The sequence below is a fragment of the Gopherus flavomarginatus genome, chromosome 23 (assembly GCF_025201925.1).
Source record: "Gopherus flavomarginatus isolate rGopFla2 chromosome 23, rGopFla2.mat.asm, whole genome shotgun sequence".
NCBI classification, from domain to species: Eukaryota; Metazoa; Chordata; order Testudines; family Testudinidae; genus Gopherus; species Gopherus flavomarginatus.
The window spans coordinates 16,299,439-16,323,172 of record NC_066639.1 but is presented as its reverse complement, the minus strand read 5'-3'; the positions used below and the strand labels follow the sequence as shown (position 1 = coordinate 16,323,172).

Sequence of the window (23,734 nt, the reverse complement as noted above, 5' to 3'; positions counted from 1 at the left end):
TGGGGGTTGGTTGATTGAGTTGGGGGTTGGATGATTTAGTTGGGGATTGGTCCTGCTTTGAGCAGGGGGTTGGAGTAGATCCCTCCTGAGGTCCCTTCCGACCCTGATGGTCTATAGATTCATAGACTTTAAGGTCAGAAAGGCCCATTATGATCATCCAGTCTGACCTCCTGCACAATGCAGGCCCCAGAAATCTCACCCACCCACTCCTATACCAAACTCCTAACCTATGTCCGAGTCACTGAAGTCCTCAAATCGTGGTTCAAAGACCCCAAGGTGCAGAGGATCCTCCAGCAAGTGACCCGTGCCCCACGCTGCAGAGGAAGATGAAAACCCCCCCAGGGCCTCTGCCAATCTGCCCTGGAGGCAAATTCCTTCCCGACCCCAGATATGGCGATCGGCTAAACGGGAGAGACTCACCAGCCGGCACCCAGGAAAGAATTATCTGTAGCAACTCAGTTCCCACCCCTATGATTCTAATCACCCCGGCTCGTCATGGATTCGATGAGTAAGTCGAATGGGCCAGATCCTGCAACCCTGATTAAGGAGTTTATTAATAAACTGGTGGGGAGATGGGGGAGGCCGTAAAAGCGCCCCCCCAGGGATTGGGAGGGTTGCCCAGGCACCCAGGGGCAGTGTGTGGGCGGGTCCGTCGAGTTGAGGGGAGGAGGTTACCGGTCGTCAAAGCAAAGTGGAAACCCGGCAGCAAGGTGCCGAGAAAGGTGGTAAATCATAGCAGTGCGCTGGGCGTCAGGCCGGCTGAAAATTGCAGGGAATGATCCCCCCGGCAAGGAAGCGCAGGCCTGGGGCGTTTCAGATCCCTGGGATGATACTTGGAAGGGTGTCAAGTATCGGGGGGCAGCCGGGTGAGGCTGTCGCCACAAAAACAACGAGGAGGCCAGTGGCCCCTTAAAGACAAACAGATTTATTTGGGCACAAGCTTTCGTGGGTAAAAAAAATACCAAACAAAACCTCAGTTCTTCAGATGCACGGGGTGAACGTTACAGCTGCAGGCATTACATCCTGACACGTGAAGAGACGGGAGTTCCCTCGCAAGCGGGGAAACCAGTGTCCACGGGGCTGATTCGGTCGGGGCAGAGGTGGTCCCACTCCCAATGCTAGATGTGGAGGCGTCAATTTTTGGAGGGGCAAAGCAGCTTTTGTAACGAGCCAGCCACTCCCTGTTAAAGCCCAAATTAACGGTGTTAAACGTGCGGAAGAATTTTCATTCGTCTGTTTCTCTTTGAAGTCTGTTTCTGAAGTTTTTTTGGTTCGAGAATAGTTACTTCTAAATCTATGATCGAATGTCCAGGGAGGCTGAAGTGTTCACCTACCGGCTTTTGTATGTTACCGTTCCTGATGGCCAATTTGTGTCCATTTACATAGGGACTGTCCGGTCTGGCCAATGCACACGGCAGAGAGGCATTGCTGGCACATATCACATTGGTCGATGTGCAGATGAATGAACCCCTGACGGCCGGGCTGGGGTGGCGGGGTCCTCTGAGGGCGGCGCTGGAGCAGATATAGGGACAGCGTAGACAATGGGGTTTGTTACAGGCAGGGCCGGCTTTAGGGCGATTCGCCCGATTCCCAGGAATCGGGGCCCATGCCAGGGCCCTGTCCCTTAGGCACCTTTTTAATGGTTTTTTTACTCACCCAGTGGCGGTCTGCTCCGGGGGTCCTCGGCGGCATTTCGGCAGCGGGGGGCTCTCCTCCGGGAGTCCTTGGCGGCAGGGATCCACTCCGGGGGGTCTTCAGAGGCATTTCAGCGGTGGGGGGGGTCCGCTCCGGGGGTCTTTGGCGGCGGGGGGCTCTGCTCTAGGGGGTCTTCGGTGGTATTTTGGCAGCGGGGGGCTCTGCTCCCGGGGGGTCCTCGGCGGCAGAGATACGCTCCGGGGGTTTTTAGCGGCGGGGTGTCCTCTCTGAGGGTCTTCGGCAGCATTTCGCCGGCGGGGGCTCTGCTCCGGGGGGTCTTCGGCGGCATTTCAGCGGGAGATGTGTCTACTCCGGGGGGTCCTCTCTGAGGGTCTTCGGCGGCATTTCGCCGGCGGGGGGCTCTGCTCCGGGGGGTCTTCGGCGGCATTTCAGCGGGAGATGTGTCTACTCCGGGGGGTCCTCTCTGAGGGTCTTTGGCGGCATTTTGTCAGTGAGGGGTCTGCTGCAGGGGTCTTTGGTGGTGGTGGGTCCTCTCCGAGGGTCTTTGAGGCATTTCGGCAGTGGGGGAGGGTCCACTCCGGGGGTCTTCAGTGGTGGGGGGTCCCCTCCGAGGGTCTTTGGCAGCATTTTGGCAGCGGGGGGGGGGTCTGCTCCAGGGGTCTTTGGCAACGGCGGGTCTGCTCCAGGGGTCTTCAGCGGCGAGGAGGTCCACTCCGGGGGTCTTGGATGGCATTTCAGCGGCGGGGGGGGTCCATGCTGGGGGTCTAAAGCATTTCATCAGCAAGGGGGTCCGCTCCAGGGGGTCTTTAGCGATGGGGGGTCCTCTCGGAGGGTCTTTGAGGCATTTCGGCAGTGGGGGAGGGTCCGCTCCGGGGGTCTTCAGTGGTGGGGGGTCCCCTCCGAGGGTCTTTGGCAGCATTTTGGCAGCGGGGGGGGTCTGCTCCAGGGGTCTTTGGCAACGGCGGGTCTGCTCCAGGGGTCTTCAGCGGCGAGGAGGTCCACTCCGGGGGTCTTGGATGTCATTTCAGCGGCGGGGGGGTCCATGCTGGGGGTCTTCAGCATTTCATCAGCAAGGGGGTCTGCTCCAGGGGTGTTTGGCGGCATGTCGGCAGCGGGGGGTCCACTCCGGGGGTCTTCAGCAGTGGGGGGCATCTGCTCCAGGGGTCTTTGGCAGCATTTTGGCAGCAGGGGGTCCACTCCAGGGGTCTTCGGCATTTCAGCAGCGGAGGGTCTGCTCTGGGGGGGTCTTCAGCGGTGGGGGGGGTCTGCTGTGGGGGTCTTCGGTGGCATTTTGGTAGCAGGGGGGTCCTTCGGTGCCGCCGAAGCCCCAGCCCACCACAGGGTATTCGACTCAGGCCCCGCAGTTCGTAAAGCCGGCCCCGGCTACAGGGATTGGTTCTTGGGTTAGTGTTTCCGCAGGGTGGTGGGTGGTTGCTGGTATTTGCCTCAGGTTCAGGGGTTTGTCTGTAAGTGAGGACTGGCCTGGCCCCCAGGGTCTGCGAGAGAGAGGGAGGGAACGGGGAGATCTGAGCTGACGGAGGGGTCATTTGGGGAAATAAGCAAGTGATTTAATGAGAGAACAACGAGGACTCCTGGTGGCACCTTAGAGACCAATGCATTTATTTGGGCATACGCTTCCGGGAGCTGAAACCCACTTCGTCTGAGGCATGGAGTGGAAAACACAGTAAGCAGAATATATATCCTAGCAGAGGGGTAGGCAACCTATGGCATGCAAGCTGGTTTTCAGTGGCAGTCACCCTGCCCCGGTCCTGGCCACCGCTGCGGGGGGCTCTGCATTTTAATTTAATTTTAAATGAAGCTGCTTAAAACATTTTAAAAACTTTATTTACTTTGGCACAACAATAGTTTAGTTATATACTTATAGAAAGAGACCCAGCCGCTCCCCGTCTTTCTTCAGGCCTCATTTGATGGTGTCCAGTTGGCAACTCACGTCCAGTTCTCATCGAAGTCTGATTGACATTTTTTTCTGGTTGAAGAATGGCCCCTTGCAGCTCTGTCATTGAGGGGCCAGGGAGACTGACGTGGTCTCCGACTGGTTTTCGAATGTTATGATTCCTGATGGCCGATTTGGGTCCATTTATTCTTTCACCTAGGGCCTGTCCGGTCTGGCCAATGTCCAGGGCAGAGGGGCATTGCTGGCACATGATGGCGGTGACAAAGTGGGACTGTTCTTAATATTTTCTCTGAATACTGTGTGGCTGCCTCAGTTTCCCCCTGTGCATTTCTTAAGTATCTAGGTGGGGGAGATCAGCGTACGTGATCGTTGCAGAGCCTTAAAGGGCAGGGGTGTGCAAGGGGCAGGGGTGGAGGGGAGCCCAGACAGACCTCCTGGCCCCTGCAGGATGGACCTGACGGAGGGGGTCCTGTTGTCTGTACCTGCGAGCTCTGATTTGGAAGGTGTTCCTGACGTCTAAATAAACCTTCTGTTTTACCACCTGGCTGAGAGTCTCAGTGGATCGCAGAAAGCTGGGGGTGCAAGGCCCTGACCCCCCAAACTCCATGACAATGGCATGGATCACACACGTAGATGTGCAGGTGACAAGGTTAGGTCCTATGAGGGTGTCCCTTGAATAAATACGCAGACCGTGCTGGCACCGGGGCTTGTCACAAAGGACAGAGAGCGAGGGGATTGCCCCTTGTGAAAACAGAAAAGTGTTGTGGGAAGAGAATTCTTGGTTGCTTCGCAGCCGCTGAGAAGGAGAAATGACCTTTTTCCAAAGCAACAGCTGTAACTAAGCCATAAATCATTTGATTATGAACGATTTAGTCAAAATTAGCTAAAAACATCAGGGGATTTCTACTGGAACTTAACTGCCCTGAAATGTAACCTGTGTAAAATTAAACCCGGGTAAGAGATGTTAAGAAAAAAAGAACGTGTGCGTATAAATTAATGTGTCAATGTGTGTAGGGTGACCGGACAACAACTGTGAAAAAATAGGCCGGGGCTCGATGGGACTAGGCGCTGATATAAAAAAAAAGTGGCCCAAAACAGGACAGCGACCGCCCGAACGGAGGAAGGACAGAACGGCCCAGAGGAGCCGCAGATAATGAAGCGACCTGGCCAGCCAACAACCTACCTGGACCCCAAAGGCTCAAATTAGGAGCCAGCAGAGGAAGGGTCACCGCTCCCCTCAGCCCCTGCCCCCCCGAAACAGCCTCCCCTCTCCCCAGTCTCCCCAAAGATCCCCTCCATAAACAACTCTCCCAACACCCCCTGCCTCCCAGAGGCAGCCCCCCGTATCCCATCTCCCCTCCCCTCCGATCCCCCCATGTTTTCCCCAAACTCACCCTCCACAAACAGATCTCCTGACATCCCCCACCCACTGCTCCCAACACCCCCTGCCCCCCAGAGACAGCCCCCCATATCCCATCTCCCCTCCCTCAGTCTCCCCAAAGACCCCCTCCATAAACTGGTCTCCCACCACCCGACCCACTGCTTCCCACAACCCTTGCCCCCCATATCCCATCGCCTCACTCCCTAGATCTGCTAGTATCTCCTCCAAACATCCCCTCCAAAAACAGATCTCCCAACATCCCCCACCCACTGCTCCACACAGCCCTGGCCCCGTCTCCCCAAAGACCCCCTCCATAAACAGATCTCCTGACACTCCCCCACTCCTGCCCCCCAGAGACTGCCCCCATATCCTCTCTCCTCTCCCCCCAGATCCCCAGTGTCTCCCCAAAGACCCCCTCCATAAACAGATCTCCTGATAACCCCCACCCCTGCCCCCCAAAGACCACCCCCATATCCTCTCCTCTCCCCCAGATCCCCTAGTGTCTCCCCAAAGACCCCCTTCATAAACAGCTCTCCAAACACCCCCCACCCACTGCTCTCCAAAGCCCCTGCCCCCAGAGACAGCCCCCCGTATCCCATCTCCTCTCCCCTCTGATCCCCGTTTCCCCCAAACTCACCCTCCATAAACAGATCTCCTGACACCCCCCACCCACTGCTCTCCACAGCCCCTGCCCCCAGAGACAGCTCCCCCATATCCCATCTCCCCTCCTCCTAGAGTCTCCTCAAAGATCCCTTCCATAAACAGATCTTCTGACACCCCTCACCTGCACCCCAGCCCTCACCCACTGCTCCCCACAGCCCGCCCAGAGACCGCCCCCATATCCTCTCTCCTCTCCCCCCAGATCCGCCAGTGTCTCCCCCAAAGACCTCACCCATAAACAGATCTCCCGCCACACCTCCCACTGCTCCCCATAGCCCCTGCCCCCCCGAGACAGCCCCCCTTCTCCCCTTCCCCCAGTGTCTCCCTAAACACCCCCCACCCCCTGCCCCTGCCCGCCCTGAGACAGGCGTGCACACCGTGCTGAAATCTGAAGAGAGGCACGAAAGGGGGCTGCTAATATGCATGGCCCCCCCACCCCCTTTTCATCCACCAAAACCCCAAGCATCTAATGAAATGAAAAAGCCCTCGCAACGATTTCCGGAGAACAGCGACCACGCCGGCCTCAAGAACAAAACTTTCTGAATAAAAGGCACCGTACAAGATACTTTTAATAGCTGCGATGTCTAATATTAAACAGTGGGATACATTTCATGTTAGTAAGTACGCCTGTTAACAACGGACGTGTGTGTATTTTTTGGGGGAAAAAAATTCCTTTAAAGCCCGACGGTGAAGCTTCCAGCTATGATCTGTGAATAAACTTACTTAACGCTTCATCCATCAGAAAAAAAAAACCCATGAGAAACCTGGTCTGTTGCAGGGAAACTGAGGCACGTCCCCTCATGAACATAATGACTGACAATTTCTCCAAAACTCTTAAAGGCTAAAAAACCCGGCCTGCCTATAGAACAAAAAAACCCCCACCCCACAGGAAAATATGGGGGCGATTCCTCTGTTTTGCCTGCAATCAGCAAGGGTATTTGTAAAAGAAAGGAATCTTTTAAGCAATCACCGGCCCACCCACAAAAAGGGGTAGAAACCAGTTCTTTGTCTTTCAGAAAATCAGGAAAAGCCAAAGAGAATCCCAGAACGCCACGAAGCTGCTGTCCCGACAGAGAGGGGGTTTGGGCCTGGGTGGTTTGTCTCGGCGCTAGCACGGTGGAGGATTGTGTCAGAGAAGATATTCATCCTTTCCTGCCTGATGCAATAAGCCTTGTAACTGGATTGACAGCAACCGAAGTGGCAGAAGAGCGAAGGTCGAGGAACGCCCGGCTGGTAACAGGGAAATCTCCCTAGGTGGCAAAGGCACATTTAAAAAGGAAAAAATACACGAGATGTATCTGTGGGTGCTCCCAGATCCATCCACAGCCCTTGCTTTCCAGTTCCCCAGCGGAGACCTGCAACTGCCCCCAGTCTTTGGAGCGGGGTGGGCCCGGACTGGTCCGTTCCCGGGTCTGTCCCAGGCCTGCCCCTGCCGCTTGCTTTCCCTTTAGAGAGTGTTTGCTCCCCCAAGTTCCCCGGCTCCTGGCTTTTAACAGCCCCTTTTGGGGGCAGGGGTCCTGGCTCGGAGCGGGCTCCCCAGCTGAGAACACGTTCAGCCCGGCATCTCCGCGGTTTGTGCCCCAAGCAGCGGGGAGAAAATTGTCCCAGCGGGTGGTCCGGTGTGGCCAGCCGGATTCCCGGGCGTTTCATCTCAGGACGCGCTCTTTCCTTACCGAATGGATCGCTAATTCCTGGCGACGCCAGGAGGGCCGGGTTCCCCGAAGGAAGCGTGCAAAAGGCAGGGGGGCTGAATGAGCCGTGAAAGCGATTTGGGCAGCGTGGGAGATGGTTCACTGCTCACACCAGGACCAGGGGTCACCCGCTGAAGTGACTAGGCAGCAGGAAGGAAGGATTGCTTCACGCAACACACAGTTAACCTGGGGAACTCCTCGCTGCAGGACGCTGCAAAGGCCAAAAGCATCGTTGGAGTCAAACACGAATCGGAGACGTTCCTGGTCCCTCAATGGCTATTAGCCAGGACGGCCAGGGATGCGACCCCCCTCCTTCCCCTCCCATTCTCCAGGTGTCCCTAAACCTCCGCCTGCCCGAAGCCGAGAGTGGACGACAGGGCATGGATCACTTGCTATCTGCCCTGTTCTGTTCATTCCCTCCCGGAGCATGGAGGGGGCACATGGCCCAAAAATCAGCAGGGAATTGTCATTCCCTCAGGTCGGGCCAGGAGAGTGGCAGCTTTGGGCAAACTCCTCTCACTCATGCAAACCAATGTTCACGAGTTCCCGTGCCATCTTCCTCGTGCAAAGCCCTTGGTGGCCGTCTAGTGACTCTCGCTTGTGTAAACCAAATTCACATGGCCTACTTGTGCAACCCCCTTGGTGACCAGCTGGGTGACTCTCACTTGTGCAAAGCAATGTTCACAAGTCCCAGTGACATCTCCCTTGTGCAAAGCTCTTGGTGGCCCTCTGGACAATTCTTGCTTGTGCAAACCAAGGTTCACGAGTCCCAGTGACATCTCCCTTGTGGAAATCTCTTGGCAGCCATCCGGGTGACCCTTGCTCGTGCAAGCCAATGTTCACGGGTCCCAGTGACATCGCCCTTGTGCAAAGCTCCCGGGGGCCCAGTGACTCCCTCAGAGGCCATCCGGGCGATGCTCGCTCGTGCAGATCAGTTTTCACCGGTGCCATCTCCCTCGCCCGCGTCCCGCCGGAACTGCGGCAGGCAGAGATTGTAGAAGGAGACGGGGTCGAAGGAGGCCAGGCCCTGCCAACGCACCCACCCCGCTGCCTGCATCCCCTCCCGCCCCAGGCCCCCTGCCCCCCTGTAATAGTGGGGATCCAGGACAAGGAGATGGTGGCCGGTGGGCACGGAGCAGACCCCCAGTAGCCCCTTGGAGGAGCTATCAGCGTCACCCCCCAGCATCACAGGCCCCCCACCCTCCTGGAAATGGGCATACAAGGCCCCCACCTGCCCCCCCAGCCCCCTGCCCCGGGGGCTGTGCACAATTTTGCACGGCACCCCGAAAAAGTGATCCATGCACAAGCCGGCCTCCACCGTGCCGATCCAGTCCTGGGAGCCAGCGAAGGCCGGGGGCTTGTCTCCCATCTCCACCAGGGCCTGCTGGATGGCCAGGAGGGTGGGGACCGGCTGAGGGCAGCCCCCTGGCCCCGCTCCGGCCCCTGTCAGCCAGGAGCAGAGGGTCTGGAGGGTCCGGTAGCCGCAGCCCCAACCCCGGTCGTCCACCCCGTCGCAGCCATAGTGGTAATAGAGGTAGGAGCCAGAGACCAGGGCTGCCCGAGTTGGGGAGCCCGGAAAGGGGAGGCCCCGGTGAACATTAGGGAGCAGAGACCTCGGGACGTCCCTGCAGGGAGAGAGAAAATGTATTAGAGCCGAGTGCTGAGATGCGGCCACCTCTGGGGCGGGGCAGCTGGTTTCCCGGGGACCCCTCGCCCGGCGCTGAGATGTGACCACCTCTGGGGCAGGGCAGGTGTAACTAGTAGTAACAATTTAAGTCATTGAAATTGAAGGGCTGACTGAGTGAGGGAGAATCTGGGTTAGGGCTGAATCCTATGGCGGGGGGCGGGGAAGGCAATCACACCTCAACTCTGCTGTGAGCAAGGGACACCAATGCCAGGACTCCTGGGTTCTTTCCCCGGCTCTGAGAGGGGAGTGGGGGGCTGGTGGGTTAGAGTAGGGGGTCCGGGAGCCAGGACTCCTGGGTTCTCTCCCCGGCTCTGGGAGGGGAGTGGGGGGCTGGTGGGTTAGAGCAGGGGGGGCTGGGAGCCAGGACTCCTGGGTTGTATCTGTGCCAGGGTCGTGGGGGCTGCTGGGTTAGAAAGGGGCGTTGGGGGTGGGGGAGAAGGTACAGCCCAGCCCAACCCAATGGAGTTAACAGTAGGGAAATGCTCCTGGGTGACAGCTCAGCCCCAGAGCTGGCCCCTCCCCTTCCGGCATGGGAGAGAACCCAGGAGTCCTGGCTCCCAGCCCCCCCTGCTCTAACCCACCAGCCCCCACTCCCCTCCCAGAGCCAGGGGGAGAACCCAGGAGTCCTGGCTCCCAGCCCCCCCTGCTCTAACCCACCAGCCCCCACTCCCCTCCCAGAGCCAGGGAGAGAACCCAGGAGTCCTGGCTCCCAGCCCCCCTGCTCTAACCCACCAGCCCCCACTCCCCTCCAAGAGCCGGGGAGAGAACCCAGGAGTCCTGGCTCCCAGCCCCCCCTGCTCTAACCACCAGCCCCCACTCCCCTCCCAGAGCCGGGGAGAGAACCCAGGAGTCCTGGCTCCCATCCCCCCCTGCTCTGACCCACCAGCCCCCACTCCCCTCCCAGAGCCAGGGAGAGAACCCAGGAGTCCGGGCTCCCCGCTGAAATCTCACCCAGCACCCTCCATGTGGCTAGTTTCCCAGGGAGCTGGAATCTGCCTACAATTCCCAGCATGCACCGTGCGCCCATCACCGGGGTTAACTCTTTAGTGACCAGCGGCTTGTGCACAGCCAGCCCCGTATCCCAAATCCCAGCCCTTCCCTCATCCCTGCTCTGTCCCACCAGCCCCACTCCCCTCCCAGAGCTGGGGAGAGAACCCAGGAGTCCTGGCTCCCAGCCCCCCCCGCTCTAGCCCACCAGAGCCGGGGAGAGAACCCAGGAGTCCTGGCTCCGGGCCCCCCCCCCCAAAAAAAAAACCTCACTCAAAAACCACAGCATCACTGGCCTCGTCCTTTTCTGCATCGTCCATTTATTGAGCACGCTCATTAAAATACATGTCTATATAAACCCCCCCCCCTTAGCTTCCGGTGTTATTACCCCCTCCTCCAGGGGGCGCTGGTCAGTTGTGTTACATGAGGTATCCGCGCGAGAACATTAACCAAAAAAATAGTCCCAGTAGCATAAATAAGCTGCCTGTGGGGGGGGGGCTGGTTTGGGGGGTCCAGCTGTAGGGGACCCTGCTGCTTCTCCCCCCTAGGGGTTAATCCCAGCTGGGTTATTTAAGGGCACCACTTTGTGGCCTGCTGGAGTAGGATACTCAATATTTAGGGTGCTAGACACCCCCCCCACCCCACAGACAAGGTGGGGGGACCCCAGAGCTGTAAGGTTGTGGGGGGCACAGACCTAAGGCAACAGGCTTTGGGAGGCCTGGGGCCTCCTTGGAAGAGAGAGCAGGGAATGCAGAAGAGGCAAAACCCCCAAGAAGGTTTTTTTTGGGGGTGCAGGAGCAGCAGGTGGTAGAGATGGAGAATTCAGGTTGCAGTGATCTGGAGGTGCCTGGAAAAAATGGGGAACCCCCCACTAAGCCCTGAAAGAGGGGTGCTGAGGAAGATTAGGGGATACAGTGATTGGGGGCCCATGGGCAAAAAAGGGGACTCCCTCCCAAGCAGTGATAGGAGGAGATTGACACGGTGGGGGCACCTGGGAAAAATGGCAACCCCTAAGCAGTGAAGGAATGTGGGGTACATTGATTTAGGGGTATCTGGGGAAAATGGAGACCCCTTATGAAGCAGTGAAGGAATGTGGGGGTGCAGATAATGAGGTACAGCGCAAGCTGAATGAGGGGAAAAGGGAGCCAATTGTGGGGTCGACCCCCCCATCCTGCAGCCTCAGTTTGGGGGAGTCTCTCCTCCCCTGCTCATTACAGGCACTAGGATTTGAGGGCTCTAAAGCCAGGCCCCCCCCATAGCTAATCCCATGGGACGTGGGTCCCCCAGATCCTGGCCACGCGCCCTACTCCCTCGGAGGCAGGAAGTCACAGCCCGGCACGGTCTCCAGGAGTTCCCCAGGCCCTCGCCGGGAGCTGGAGAACATCTCTAAGGTCCTACCCCACTGTCCTCCTCCGGCACGGCCGGGGCACAGGGGGGACCCCCCTCAGAGCTCGGTGCAGGTGACGGGCGTGAGGCCGTGCACCAGCAGGGTGGGCCCCAAGTCCCGGGTGAGGATCTCCAGCTGCTCCAGGTACCGCTCGTACATGGAGGTGTCGGCCGGCGGCCGGGGCAAGTAGAGGAACCTCACGGCCACCTGGCCCCCTTGCTGCAGCACCAAGGTGTTGACGGCCGCCAGGTACTCGTCCGTCACCTGGCGGGCGGCCGAGTTGAGGAAGGGCTCGCCGGCCGCCAGCCGCTGGCCGTGGAGGGCCACCACGTGGTCCCAGGTGACCGCCCGGATGGCCGCTTTGATGCGTAGCTTGCTCAGCAGCTCCTTGAGTTTCTCCTCCTTGGCCACCCAGCCCCGGTCGCCCGACTCCACGCAGAGGAACAGCCGGAGACAGGCGGCCCGCCAGGAGCTGACCATGGTGAGGATGCAGGCCAGCTGGAGCAGGAAGAGGCTACAGACGTCCACGTAGGCCGGGGTGTCGGGGCGCAGGAGATTGAGGGGCCACACGTCCACGAAGCAGCCCTCGGCCTTGGAGGAGAAGAGCCGCTCCTTGTCCAGCAGCGGGAAGTAGCGGGCCAGGCAGACGTTCTTGTGCATCTTTACGGCGTCCGAGACGATGGCGACGTACTCGGCGGCCGGCAGGGCTTTGGGGACGCCGGCCCCACGCACTGGGGGGAAGTGGGCCTGGAGGGCCGGCAGGTCCACCCCGAAGTGGTCGTTCTCCCGGGCCTGGCTGAAGGCTGGGTCGCGGAGGAAGTAGTCGTCGGGGACGAAGGCATCGTAGAAACCCAGCACCAGCGTGTTCGGCTTCATGCCGCCTGGGGGGGGGGGGGGGGAGAGAGAGAGAGTCAACGGGGCTGAGATGCGCCCACCTCTGGGGCGGGGCGGCCGGTTACCCACGGACCCCTCGCCCGATGCCAAGATGCGCTCAACTCTGGGGCGGGGCGGCTGACTATATCACTCACCGAGCCCCGTGATGCGCAGCAGGTGCTGGGTCCCCTGTCGGACTGAAGGCGAGAGGGTCAGATCCACGAACGCCTTCACGTTGAGTTTATCCACCAGGCTGAGCCAGAAATTGTAGTGAGCTTGGATGGGGTCGGAGGGCATCGTGTCTGGGGGGGGGCAGAAAGAGAAGGTAGCTAGGACTCCTGGGTTCTCTCCCCGGCTCTGGGAAGGGAGTAGGGGCTGGTGGGTTAGAACAGGGGGGGCAGGGAGCCAGGACTCCTGGGTTCTCTCCCCGGCTCTGGGAGGGGAGTGGGGGCTGGTGGGTCAGAGCAGGGGGGGCTGGGAGCCAGGACTCCTGGGTTACTTGGCAGGGGGTGGCGAGCGCCCGGACGCCTGGGTCCCTCACCCAGCTCGCCGATCTCCACGTGGCCCAGCACGAAGAGCCCCCCCTTCTTGAGGTCGTTGACAAAGCGGATGAGCTGGGCCCCGCTCCGGGGGTTCGCCACCATCAGCAGCATCTGGGGGCGCCAGAACTTCACGTGCTCCTTGCGCACGTCCAGGAGCAGCAGATACTTTCGCACCTGCAGGGGGAGAGGGGGACACCCCAGATGCTGGGCCCAGGGCCCCCCAAAACTCCCACCCCACCGCCATCCATGGCACCAAGCCGGGCCCCACTGCACAGGGGCCCCCATCCCGTCCGCAGCTCTCGGGGGCCACCCCCCAACAATCCCCCCCACAGCTGAAGACCCTCCCCCCAGTACCGTGAGTGTTGGGTGGGGGCAGGTAAGGGGACAGCTGACAGATTCCCCACCTTCCTGGTGTGGCAGAGGAGGCAGGGTCAGAAATCAAAGATAGGATAGGCAGAAGGGAGCCAGGACTCCTGGGTTCTCCCCAGCTCTGGGAGGGGAGTGGGGGCTGGCGGGTTAGAGCAGGGGGGGCTGGGAGCCAGGACTCCTGGGTTCTCCCCGGCTCTGGGAGGGGAGTGGAGGCTGGAGGGTTAGAGCAGGGGGGCTGGGAGCCAGGACACCTGGGTTCTCCCCGGCTCTGGGAGGGGAGTGGAGGCTGGCGGGTTAGAGCAGGGGGGGCTGGGAGCCAGGACTCCTGGGTTCTCTCCCCGGCTCTGGGAGGGGAGTGGGGGCTGGTGGTTAGAGCAGGGGGGGCTGGGAGCCAGGACTCCTGGGTTCTCTCCCCGGCTCTGGGAGGGGAGTGGGGGCTGGTGGGTTAGAGCAGGGGGGGCTGGGAGCCAGGACTCCTGGGTTCTCTCCCGAGCTCTGGGAGGGGAGTAGGGGCAGGTGAGTTACAGCAGGGAGGGCTGGGCGCCCGGACGCCTGGGTTCTCCCCCCGGTACCTGGTGGAAGATGAGGGCCTGGCTGATGTAGCCCCAGGAGCTGGCGGGCGCCCGCAGGTGAATAAAGCCGAGCAGCGCCAGCATCAGCACCAGGCTGCCCGAGGCGCCCGCGGGGCTGATGAGGAACATCATGAGCACGCAGCTGGCGATGCCCAGCAGGCAGGTGTGCCAGCTGAACAGCTGGAAGGTGGGGCTGTGGGGAGGGGAGAAGAGATGGGGGGTTACAGCCTGGACCCCCCGCCCCACAGATACCCCAGGGGCCCCCCTCTGCCAGGGACACCTCAAATCCCAGCTCCCTTGCCCCCCACCCCCTGGGACACCCCAAATCCCAGCTCCCTTGCCCCCCACACCCTCCACCAGGGACACCTCAAAATCACAGCTCCCCTGCTCTCCCCACCTCACAGACACCCCTGGGGCTCCCCTCTACCAGGGACTCCCCAAATCACAGCTCCCCACCCCCCACCCACAGATGCCCCTGGACTCTCCCCCACAGAGCTCTGGAAATCTGAATTGGATCCTGCCCCCCTAGTCCATCCTCCTCTTCCTCACCCCCCCACCCAACCTCAGCCCTGGACACTGCCCCCACCCCAAAATCCACCCCCTTTCCCCCCGAGGGACCCCCCCACCCCAGGCATGCCCCTCACCGGAAATTGGGGGCAGACGCCCACTCCAGCGCCAGGCAGGCCAGGTCCACGGCCGCATAGGCCACCAGGTAAAAGACAGTGACGATCCCAGCGATGGTGTTCAGCTTCCCCGCAAACAGCACCAGCTGGAGGGGGGACCAAGGGGGGGGGGGTCAGGACTCCTGGGTTCTCTCCCTGGCTCTGGGAGGGGAGTGGGGGCTGGTGGGTCAGAGCAGGGGGGGGGCGGGGAGCCAGGACTCCTGGGTTCTCTCCCTGGCTCTGGGAGGGGAGTGGGGGCTGGTGGGTTAGAGCAGGGGGGTGGGAGCCAGGACTCCTGGGTTCTCTGCCCAGCTCTGGGAGGGGAGTTGGGGCTGGTGGGTCAGAGTAGGGGGGGCTGGGAGCCAGGACTCCTGGGTTCTCTCCCCAGCTCTGGGAGGGGATCAGGTTAGAGCAGGGGGGCGCTTACCTGCACCAGGGCCCAGGTGTACAGAACGGCCACCCAGGGGTTACCCCCTTTGGAGATGATTTTGGCCGGAGCCAGGATGATGCCTGTGGGGGGAGAAATGCGTGTGAGAGGGGGAAGGACCCCAGGTCTGGAGACGGTGGGGGGCCCCATGGGCAGGCCGGGGGGTGGGGGGGCTCACCGAACAGGTCATCCTTGGCCAGCGCGTGCAGGATGCGGGAGGCCCCGATGAGGGAGCTCATGGAGGCTGAGAGGGAGGCGGCGTAAACCCCGACCAGCACCAGGGGCGGCCACAGGTTGATGGAACGGAAGAAGCCGTAGTCTTCCTTCAGCAGTGTCCTGGGAAGGGGCGGAGCCAGGACATAAGCCCCGCCCCTCCCAACTTAGCCCCGCCCCTCCCCACCCCTGCTCCCCTAGGCCCACCTTGTCCCTGCCCCATGCCCAATTTCCCACCTTAGTCCCACCCTGAAGCCACGCCCCTCCTGCAAGCCACACCCATTTCCACTAGCTCAGTGCCTGAACCCCACCTCTGCCCCCTACCCCCACCCATCCATAGCCCCGCCCACCTTCTCATCCTCTGCACATTAACTCCACCCCAAGCCCTGCCCTGCCCCCCAAATCTTAGCCTGGCCCTATTTCATTAGCCACGCCCCCTGGTCATCCCCCCTCCTCCCCAGCCCCAATAGCCCCGCCTCCACCTTCCCTCCCCCCCGCCCTCACCACATCCCCTCGCCCTGAAACTCCGCCCAACCCCACCCCATGCTCTCCTAGCCCCGCCCCCTTCTCCCTTAGCTCCACCCCATTCATCAGCTCCTCCTTAAGCCCCACCTCTCGCCCCGCCCCTCCTGTTTTAGCCCCGCCCCTTGGTGCCAAGAGCATGCATCTCCAACTCCCCCCCAATCCACCCCTGCCCCCCCTCACCTCTCACAGGTGAAGCTGGTCATGAGGAAGAGGAGGAAGTAGATGATGAAGGTGTAAACCACAGCGATGATGGTGCCCTTGGGGATGGAGCTGCTGGCATTCCTCAGCTCCCCTGCAACGGCAGCCCAGCGCCGGAATGGGACCCAGGAGTCCTGGCCTGAACCCCCCTTCCCGCTCCAACCCCCCAGCCCCCACTCTCTCCCCAGCTCTGGGAGGAGAACCCAGGAGTCCTGGCTCCCAGCCCCCGCTGCTCTAACCCACCAGCCCCCACTCCCCTCCCAGAGCTGGGGAGAGAACCCAGGAGTCCTGGCTCCCAGCCCCCCGTGCTCTAACCACCAGCCCCCACTGCCCTCCCAGAGCCGGGGAGAGAACCCAGGCGTCCGGGCTCACCCGACATGTTGGACCCGGCCATGATGCCGGTGCAGCCATTGAACATGACGGCGAAGACGGTGGCGAACGTCATGAGGTTGTTGGTGGTGTAATCACGGGAGTACATGGCTGGGGGTGGGGGGAGACGACAAGTGAGTGGGGGGGGTCGTTCCCCCTTTCCCATGGACCCCTCCCCTCTGTCTGCTCACCCCCCCATACTGCCCCCTCCTGGGCCATGCCCCCCCAAACACATCATCACCCGCCAGGGTTTGCTCCCCACTCCCATCACCCCAGCCGGTGCCCCCCTCAACACTCCCACCCGCACTCTGCCCCCCATCTCCAGTCCCCCCCACCCTCCACCTCTGCCCCCTCCCCACATCCCTGGCCCCTCCAATCCCCCCTCCCTTAACACCCCATCCCCACTCCACACTCCTACATACCCTGCTTGGTCCCCTACCCCTCCCTTTCTCCCTCTGCCCCCCCCCCACATCCCAAGCCCCCTGCCTCCCTTCATGCCCCCCACTCCAGAACGCCCCCTCCCTGCTCAATGCCCCCCACCTCTTCCTTTCTCCCTCTGTGCCCCCCACATCCCTGACTCCCCTGCCCCCCCTCAGGATCCCCTCTGCCCCAACACCCCCTCCCTGCTCAAAATCCCCCCCATCCTCTGCTTGGCACCCCCACCCCTCCCTTTCTCCCTCTGCCCCCTCACATCCCTGACTCCCCTGCCCCAACACCTCCTCCCTGCTCAAAATCCCCCCCATCCTCTGCTTGGCACCCCCACCCCTCCCTTTCTCCCTCTGCCCCCTCACATCCCTGACTCCCCTGCCCCCCCTCAGGACCCTCCTGCCCCAATGCCCCCTCCCCGCTCAGCCCCCCCACCCCTCACTTTCTCCCTCTGCCCTCCCACATCCCTAGCCCCCCAACCACCCCTCAGGACCCCCCCTCGCCCCTAACGCACCCTCCCCACACAAAATCCCCCCCATCCCCTGCTCACCCCCCCTTTCTCCCTCTGCCCCCCGCATCCCCAGCCCCCCAACCACCCCTCAGGACACCCCCGCCCCTAACGCCCCCCCCCAGCCCCCGCCCCGCTGACCGGGCAGGTTGGCCCGCAGGGTGGCCAGGCGGAAGCCGGTGAAACTGGTGTTGAAGGTGTGGTTGGCATCTCGGGCGACGGGGACCTGGCGGGGCCCCACGGCCACGAAGCTGACGAAAATGGCCACCAGCACCAGGTTGACCACCAGGAAGATGAGGAAGGCCGCCCGGGCGTAGATCCGGGCCCCCACCAGGCAGACGAGCAGGCAGAGCAGCAGCACCACCGACCCGTAGAGGAAGCTGTAGAAATACCCCTGGGGCAGGACACGGGCACCAGGGGGGTCTGTTCCCTCTGTGGGGGGCAGGGGGTCACTATCAGGACTGCAGAGAACCCAGGCATCCAGGCTCCAACCACCCCAGAAGCCCCACTCCCCTCCCAGAGCCGGGGAGGGAACCCAGGAGTCCTGGCTCCCAGCCCCCCTGCTCTAACCACCAGCCCCCACTCCCCTCCCAGAGCCAGGGAGAGAACCCAGGAGTCCTGGCTCCCAGCCCCCCCTGCTCTAACCCCCCCAGCCCACACTCCCCTCCCAGAGCCAGGGAGAGAACCCAGGAGTCCGGGCTCCCAGCACCCCCCCCGCTCTGACCCACCAGCCCCCAAGAGCCGGGGGGAGAACCCAGGCATCCGGGCCCACCTGCCCCAAAGACGTCCAGCACGGCCTCCACCAGCCCCAGGATGTAGACCCCGCAGGCGCAGACGTTGGCCAGGTAGAACATGAGCCCGATGCTGCCTCCGAACTCGGGGCCCAGAGTCCGCGAGATCATGACTGGGTGGGGGTGGGGGGGGGTCGTTAAGGAAACGCCATGGTATCCTGGGGGCAGCCACCCCCCAACACTGAGCCTATTCCCCCGCCACACTCCACTGAGAACTCCTACCCTGCCCCCATGCACCCCAGATCCCCTCCCCAGAGTCTCCCCACAGACCTCCTCCATAAACAGCTCTCCCGACACCCCCCATCCATTGCTCCCCAGATCCCCTCCCTCAGATCCCCTAGTGTCTCCCCCAAAGATCCCCTCCATAAACAGCTCTCCTGACCCCCCCATCCACTGCTCCCCACAGCCCGTCCCCCAGAGACAGCCCCCAGATCCCTTAGTCTCCCCCAAAGATCCCCTCCATAAACAGCTCTCCTGACCCCCCCATCCACTGCTCCCCGCAGCCCATCCCCCAGATCCCCTAGTGTCTCCCCCAAAGATCCCCTCCATAAACAGGTCTCCCAACACCCCCACTTCTCCCCACAGCATCTTCCCTCCCCCCAGAATCTCCCCAAAGATCCCCTCCATAAACAGCTCTCCCGACAACCCCCACAGCCCACTCCTCCCCACAGCCCATCCCTCAGAGACAGTCCCCAGATCCCCTCCCCCCAGACCCCCCAGTCTCCCCCAAAGATCCCCTCCATAAACAGCTCTCCCAACACCCCCCACAGCCCATGCCCCCCAGAGACAGCCCCCTAGATCCCAACTCCCCTCCCCCCAGAGTCTCCCCAAAGGTCCCCTCCATAAACAGCTCTCCCGACACCCCCCCCCACCCACACCCCATGTCCCCCAATCCCCATTGGCGGAAGGATACAGTAGGCCCCGCCCCCCTGGATGGCGCCATTGGTACAGATGGCGCAGATGGACAGGACCGTCAGCAGGATGATGACGTACGCCACCACCAGCATGAGCAGCGACTGCAGGAACCCGGCGTGCCCCACCACGAATCCTAGGGGGCGACAGAGAGGGGCTGTGGGTCGGGCCAGGGGGCAGGGTTCTATTCTCTAGGTAGGTTCCCGGACTGGGCCCATCCCCACGGCCTCGGGGCGCGCCTCCCGGTCACGCGCTAACCTTCTCCGATGACCGTCAGGCCACCTCTCTTTCATCCGCCGCTCGTTACAACGGGAGAAATTGGCTTTCGGGGATGCGGGTGTATATGCAGCCGCCGGGAATCCAGGGGAACTCCCCGCCCCATGATTTTGCTGGAACCCAAGTTTCCCTGCAGTTGCGCCACCCAATCTGGATGAATCAGCCACTAATGCAAGCAAGGAGTTGGCCAAACAACTGGTTGGGAGGAGGAGAGGGGATAAGCATGGGCCAAACCCTCCCCGTTAGCCAGTGGAACTCCCTGCTCCATGATTTTGGCTGGAAATCCATCATGCAACCACAGGGGATGGAGGTTTGCAGGTATTCCTAAGGGCGGCGATTTCCCTAGGGGTACGGGGGAGAATCCCAAATCGGGGCAGAGGGGCAGGGGTCACTCACCCACACGCATGAAGACAACGATGCTAAACATCGACAGGACCGTGGGCACCACGACGCCGAAGAAAGTGGAGAGCCGTCGGGCCGGATCGGGGTGCGGGGGGCCCACGGCGACCCCCATGTCCCCCCCCACCAGAGGGGTCTCCTCCTGGGCCTGGGTCCCTGGCATCTCCCCCTCATCCACCACGCTGAAGAGCCGGTAACTCAGGAGGGGGGAGCTCTCGGTGGACATGGCAGGGGGGCCCGGTCACCCTGGTGGGGGGGGAGGAGGGGTTCAAGCAGGAACCCCTGTTATCCCCTGTCACTTCCCCCCCACAGAGCCCCCCACCCTCTCTCCAGCCCCCACCCCAAATTCCCTCCCTTTCTGCCCCAGCCCCCCCAAATTCCCTGCCCCCCCACCTGCTCACCTGCTCTTTGCTCCAAGTTCCCAGCCCTTCCTGCACCCTCTCCTCAGCCCCCCAACTCCCCTCCCTCTCCCTACAGGCACCCCTCCAATCCCTCAGCCCCTCCCTATCAGCTCCCCAGACCCCCAAATTCCCAGCCCCTCCGCCAGCCTCACCTGCAAACCCCCCCATCTCCGCCCCCCCCACGAACTAAGGCAACAGAAGACCCCCCGACTCCAAATTACAACAGAACCAGAGATCAATGTATTTCCAGGGTGCATGCCAAACTGCGCCCCAAGACTGCCCCAAAACTCAGCTTCGGGCCCCCCCCAAAAGAAAACCTAACCAGCTAGTCTTCCTCCGGCCTTAAATTCTCCCCATAGCAGCCCCAAAAGGACACCAATACAATGGAAAATTCAAGGGGCCGGCCACGCCCGGCTTCAAACCTGCCTGCAGACAGGCAAACCAGCAAAAGAAAACTGGGGGTGTGTGAACCCTAAAAACCCACCCCACTCCTTTGAATTAACAGAAGGAGGGGGAAGGATCTGGGTTTTTGATGCATGAAGCAGGTTGAAATCCGGCTGGGAAGCAAAGAAACAATCCCTCAGTCTTATAATTAAGGGGGGGGAGATATGTGGACAGGTTCAAAACCCACCTGAAAAATAGCTCAAACACCAGGGTGTGAACCCTAAAAATGGAGGGGGGGAATGAATCTAATTAACAGGAAGGGAACTCAAACCCTGCTCAGAAACAGCCAAAGCGGGGCAGGGGGGCTGGGCCCTCAAAATCCAGCCTTTCCTCCCAACACAGAGACAGGGGGACCCCCCTGTTCTCGGTCCCACCTCTGGAAAAAAGGGGCAGCAGGTGAGGGGAGTCTGAAAGGCAAATCGAGGGGAGGAGAAAATGCCATAGAGTCAAGGTTGGGGGGGGTTACTTAAGGGGTGCAAAGAGAAGCTAGAACATATATAGGGGGCACATCTGGATCCCCAAAAGCCCCCCCAGGAGAATGCCTGGTAGGTCAAAGCCAGAGCTGCCAGATCCTTGGTCTCAGACATCCTGGGGTCTCAGACTAACAGGGCAAGGTAAATGGGGGGGGAGGAATCAGTTCCCCACTGTCCCCCAAGTTCTGGAGAATAATGCTCACCAGATACAAACTACTGCAGTAGGTCAGGCTACCCCCTAGGGTACAGGAAAGGGGGAGGCTGGAGGAATTTATAGAGGGGATAAGATTAGTTATAGACAGGTGGGGGGGGCGGGACTTAGCCGCCAGGTGGGAACCAGGTGAGAGGAGGAGCTTAAATAGATTTCCTGCCCCACCCTCAATTCACCAGCCTCCACTCCCCTCCCAGAGCCAGAGAGAGAACCCAGGAGTCCTGGCTCCCAGCCCTATCCCCCTGCTCTACCCAAAAGCCCCCACTCCCCTCCCAGAGCCGGGGAGAGAACCCAGGAGTCCTGGCTCCCAGCCCCCCTGCTCTGACCACCAGCCCCCACTCCCCTCCCAGAGCTGGGAGAGAACCCAGGAGTCCTGGCTCCCAGCCCCCCCTGCTCTGACCCACCAGCCCCCACTCCCCTCCCGGCACCGGGGAGAGAACCCAGAAGTTCTGGCTCCTGGCCCCCACTGCTCTAACCACCAGCCCCTACTCCCCTCCCAGAACCGGGGAGAGAACCCAGGAGTCCTGGCTCCCAGCCCCCCCTGCTCTGACCCACCAGCCCTCACTCCCCTCCCAGAGCCGGGGAGAGAACCCAGGAGTCCTGGCTCCCAGCCCACCCTGTTCTAACCACCAGCCCCACTCCCCTCCCAGAGCCAGGGAGAGAACCCAGGAGTCCTGGCTCCCAGCCCCCCTGCTCTAACCACCAGCCCCCACTCCCCTCCCAGAGCCGGGGAGAGAACCCAGGAGTCCTGGCTCCCAGCCCCCCTGCTCTAACCACCAGCCCCACTCCCCTCCCAGAGCCGGGGAGAGAACCCAAGAGTCCTGGCTCCCACCCCATTGTTCTAACCCACCAGCCCCCACTCCCCTCCCAGAGCCGAGGAGAGAACCCAGGAGTCCTGGCTCCCAGCCCCCCCTGCTCTAACCCACCAGCCCCCACTCCCCTCCCAGAGCCGGGGAGAGAACCCAGGAGTCCTGGCTCCCAGCCCCTCTGCTCTGACCCACCAGCCCCCACTCCCCTCCCAGAGCCGGCGACAGAACCCAGGAGTCCTGGCTCCCAGCCCCCCTGCTCGAACCACCAGCCCCCACTCCCCTCCCAGAGCCGGGGAGAGAACCCAGGAGTCCTGGCTCCCAGCCCCCCTGCTCGAACCACCAGCCCCCACTCCCCTCCCAGAGCCGGGGAGAGAACCCAGGAGTCCTGGCTCCCAGCCCCCCTGCTCGAACCACCAGCCCTCACTCCCCTGCCAGAGCTGGGAGAGAACCCAGGCGTCCGGGCTCCCAGCCCCCCTGCTCTAACCACCAGCCCCCACTCCCCTCCCAGAGCCAGGGAGAGAACCCAGGAGTCCTGGCTCCCAGCCCCTCTGCTCTGACACACCAGCCCCCACTCCCCTCCCAGAGCCGAGGAGAGAACCCAGGAGTCCTGGCTCCCAGCCCCCCCTGCTCTAACCACCAGCCCCCACTCCCCTCCCAGAGCTGGGAGAGAACCCAGGAGTCCTGGCTCCCAGCCCCCCCTGCTCTGACCCACCAGCCCCCACTCCCCTCCCAGAGCTGGGAGAGAACCCAGGCGTCCGGGCTCCCAGCCCAGAGATGCACGAACCTTTAGCGGAGGATGCTGTGGGTGGGTGGGGCCGGGGGGGGCCGGGTCTCTTCCCCCAGCTCCATGCAGGGCTCCCCGGAACCGGCTGCCGGGTCACAGGCTGCTCATGTGACGAGCCCCCCCCTCCGCCTGGGGTGTGACTTAATGGGCCGCTGTGAGCTCAGATCCTGCCCCCCCCCGCCTCGTCCTCCAGCCCTGCCCCGTCCTCCTCCTGCCACCTCTGCTTCCTGCCGGCGCCAGATGCAGCCTGCGCTACACACACACACACACACACACACACACACACACACACACACACACACACAGCCTAGTGCACACACACGTCCAGAGAGTGCTCTGTGCACACACACACACAGTGCTCTGTGCACACACACATCCAGAGAGTGCTCTGTGCACACACACACACATCCAGAGAGTGCTCTGTGCACACACACACACAGTGCTCTGTGCACACACACATCCAGAGAGTGCTCTGTGCACACACACACACATCCAGAGAGTGCTCTGTGCACACACACACACACACACACACACACACACACACACACACACACACACACACACACACACACACAGCCTAGTGCACACACACGTCCAGAGAGTGCTCTGTGCACACACACACACAGTGCTCTGTGCACACACACATCCAGAGAGTGCTCTGTGCGCACACACACACATCCAGAGAGTGCTCTGTGCACACACACACACAGTGCTCTGTGCACACACACATCCAGAGAGTGCTCTGTGCACACACACACACATCCAGAGAGTGCTCTGTGCACACACACACAGTGCTCTGTGCACACACACATCCAGAGAGTGCTCTGCGTGCACACACACACACACACACAGTCGGTGAACACACAGACACAGTGCTCTGTACACACACAGCCCGTGTACATGTGCATACACACACCCTGCTTTGTGCACACACACACACACACACACAGCCGGTGGACACACACACAGTGCTCTGTGCACACACACAGACCGTGTGCACACTCACACACACATACACACTGCTGTGTGCACACACAGACACACATGGCCTATGTGCACACACAGATCTTTGTACACACAGACGCAGAGCTCTGTACACGCACACAGCCCATGTGCACACACACACAGTGCTCTGCTCACACACACAGCCCACGTATACACATAGTGCTCTGTACACACACACAGA

The 23,734-nt window shown here is 61.5% G+C and overlaps 2 protein-coding genes across 5 annotated transcripts; both read right to left on the bottom strand.

Moving 5' to 3' along the window:
• Nucleotides 1-6,771: 6,771 nt before the first annotated feature.
• UFSP1 (UFM1 specific peptidase 1 (inactive)) lies at nt 6,772-9,974 on the bottom strand. Of its 2 annotated transcripts, XR_007771121.1 has the most exons (3): nt 9,942-9,974; nt 7,286-8,928; nt 6,794-6,862 (listed from the first exon to the last, which is right to left on the bottom strand). XR_007771121.1 is itself a non-coding variant. In XM_050933347.1 (2 exons), the coding sequence occupies exons 1-2, from the start codon at nt 9,953-9,955 to the stop codon at nt 8,235-8,237; spliced, it is 708 nt and encodes a 235-aa protein (XP_050789304.1). In that variant the 5' UTR covers nt 9,956-9,974; the 3' UTR covers nt 6,772-8,234. The 2 variants fall into 2 exon arrangements, 1 of the variants encoding a protein (XP_050789304.1); XM_050933347.1 differs by having other exon boundaries at nt 6,772-8,928.
• A 308-nt stretch (nt 9,975-10,282) lies between these two features.
• SLC12A9 (solute carrier family 12 member 9) lies at nt 10,283-22,661 on the bottom strand. Of its 3 annotated transcripts, none has more exons than XM_050933261.1 (14): nt 22,549-22,661; nt 19,424-19,672; nt 18,753-18,887; nt 17,821-17,952; nt 17,190-17,480; nt 16,118-16,225; nt 15,728-15,839; nt 14,988-15,145; nt 14,810-14,892; nt 14,365-14,489; nt 13,721-13,913; nt 12,779-12,953; nt 12,393-12,539; nt 10,283-12,245 (listed from the first exon to the last, which is right to left on the bottom strand). In XM_050933261.1, the coding sequence occupies exons 2-14, from the start codon at nt 19,650-19,652 to the stop codon at nt 11,422-11,424; spliced, it is 2,712 nt and encodes a 903-aa protein (XP_050789218.1). In that variant the 5' UTR covers nt 19,653-19,672; nt 22,549-22,661; the 3' UTR covers nt 10,283-11,421. The 3 variants fall into 3 exon arrangements, with proteins under 3 accessions (XP_050789218.1, XP_050789216.1, XP_050789217.1); XM_050933259.1 differs by lacking the exon at nt 22,549-22,661 and adding an exon at nt 20,150-20,850; XM_050933260.1 differs by lacking the exon at nt 22,549-22,661 and adding an exon at nt 20,312-20,850.
• Nucleotides 22,662-23,734: the final 1,073 nt, after the last annotated feature.

Excerpts from the sequence above, each read along its gene's own strand:
- SLC12A9 (XM_050933261.1), bottom strand. The coding sequence starts at position 19,652 with ATGTCCACCGAGAGCTCCCCCCTCCTGAGTTACCGGCTCTTCAGCGTG. Across the intron at positions 12,540-12,778 it reads CGTGGAGATCGGCGAGCTGG|ACACGATGCCCTCCGACCCC; the intron begins GTGAGGGACCCA and ends GCCCCCCCCCAG. Across the intron at positions 12,246-12,392 it reads GCTGCGCATCACGGGGCTCG|GCGGCATGAAGCCGAACACG; the intron begins GTGAGTGATATA and ends CCCCCCCCCCAG.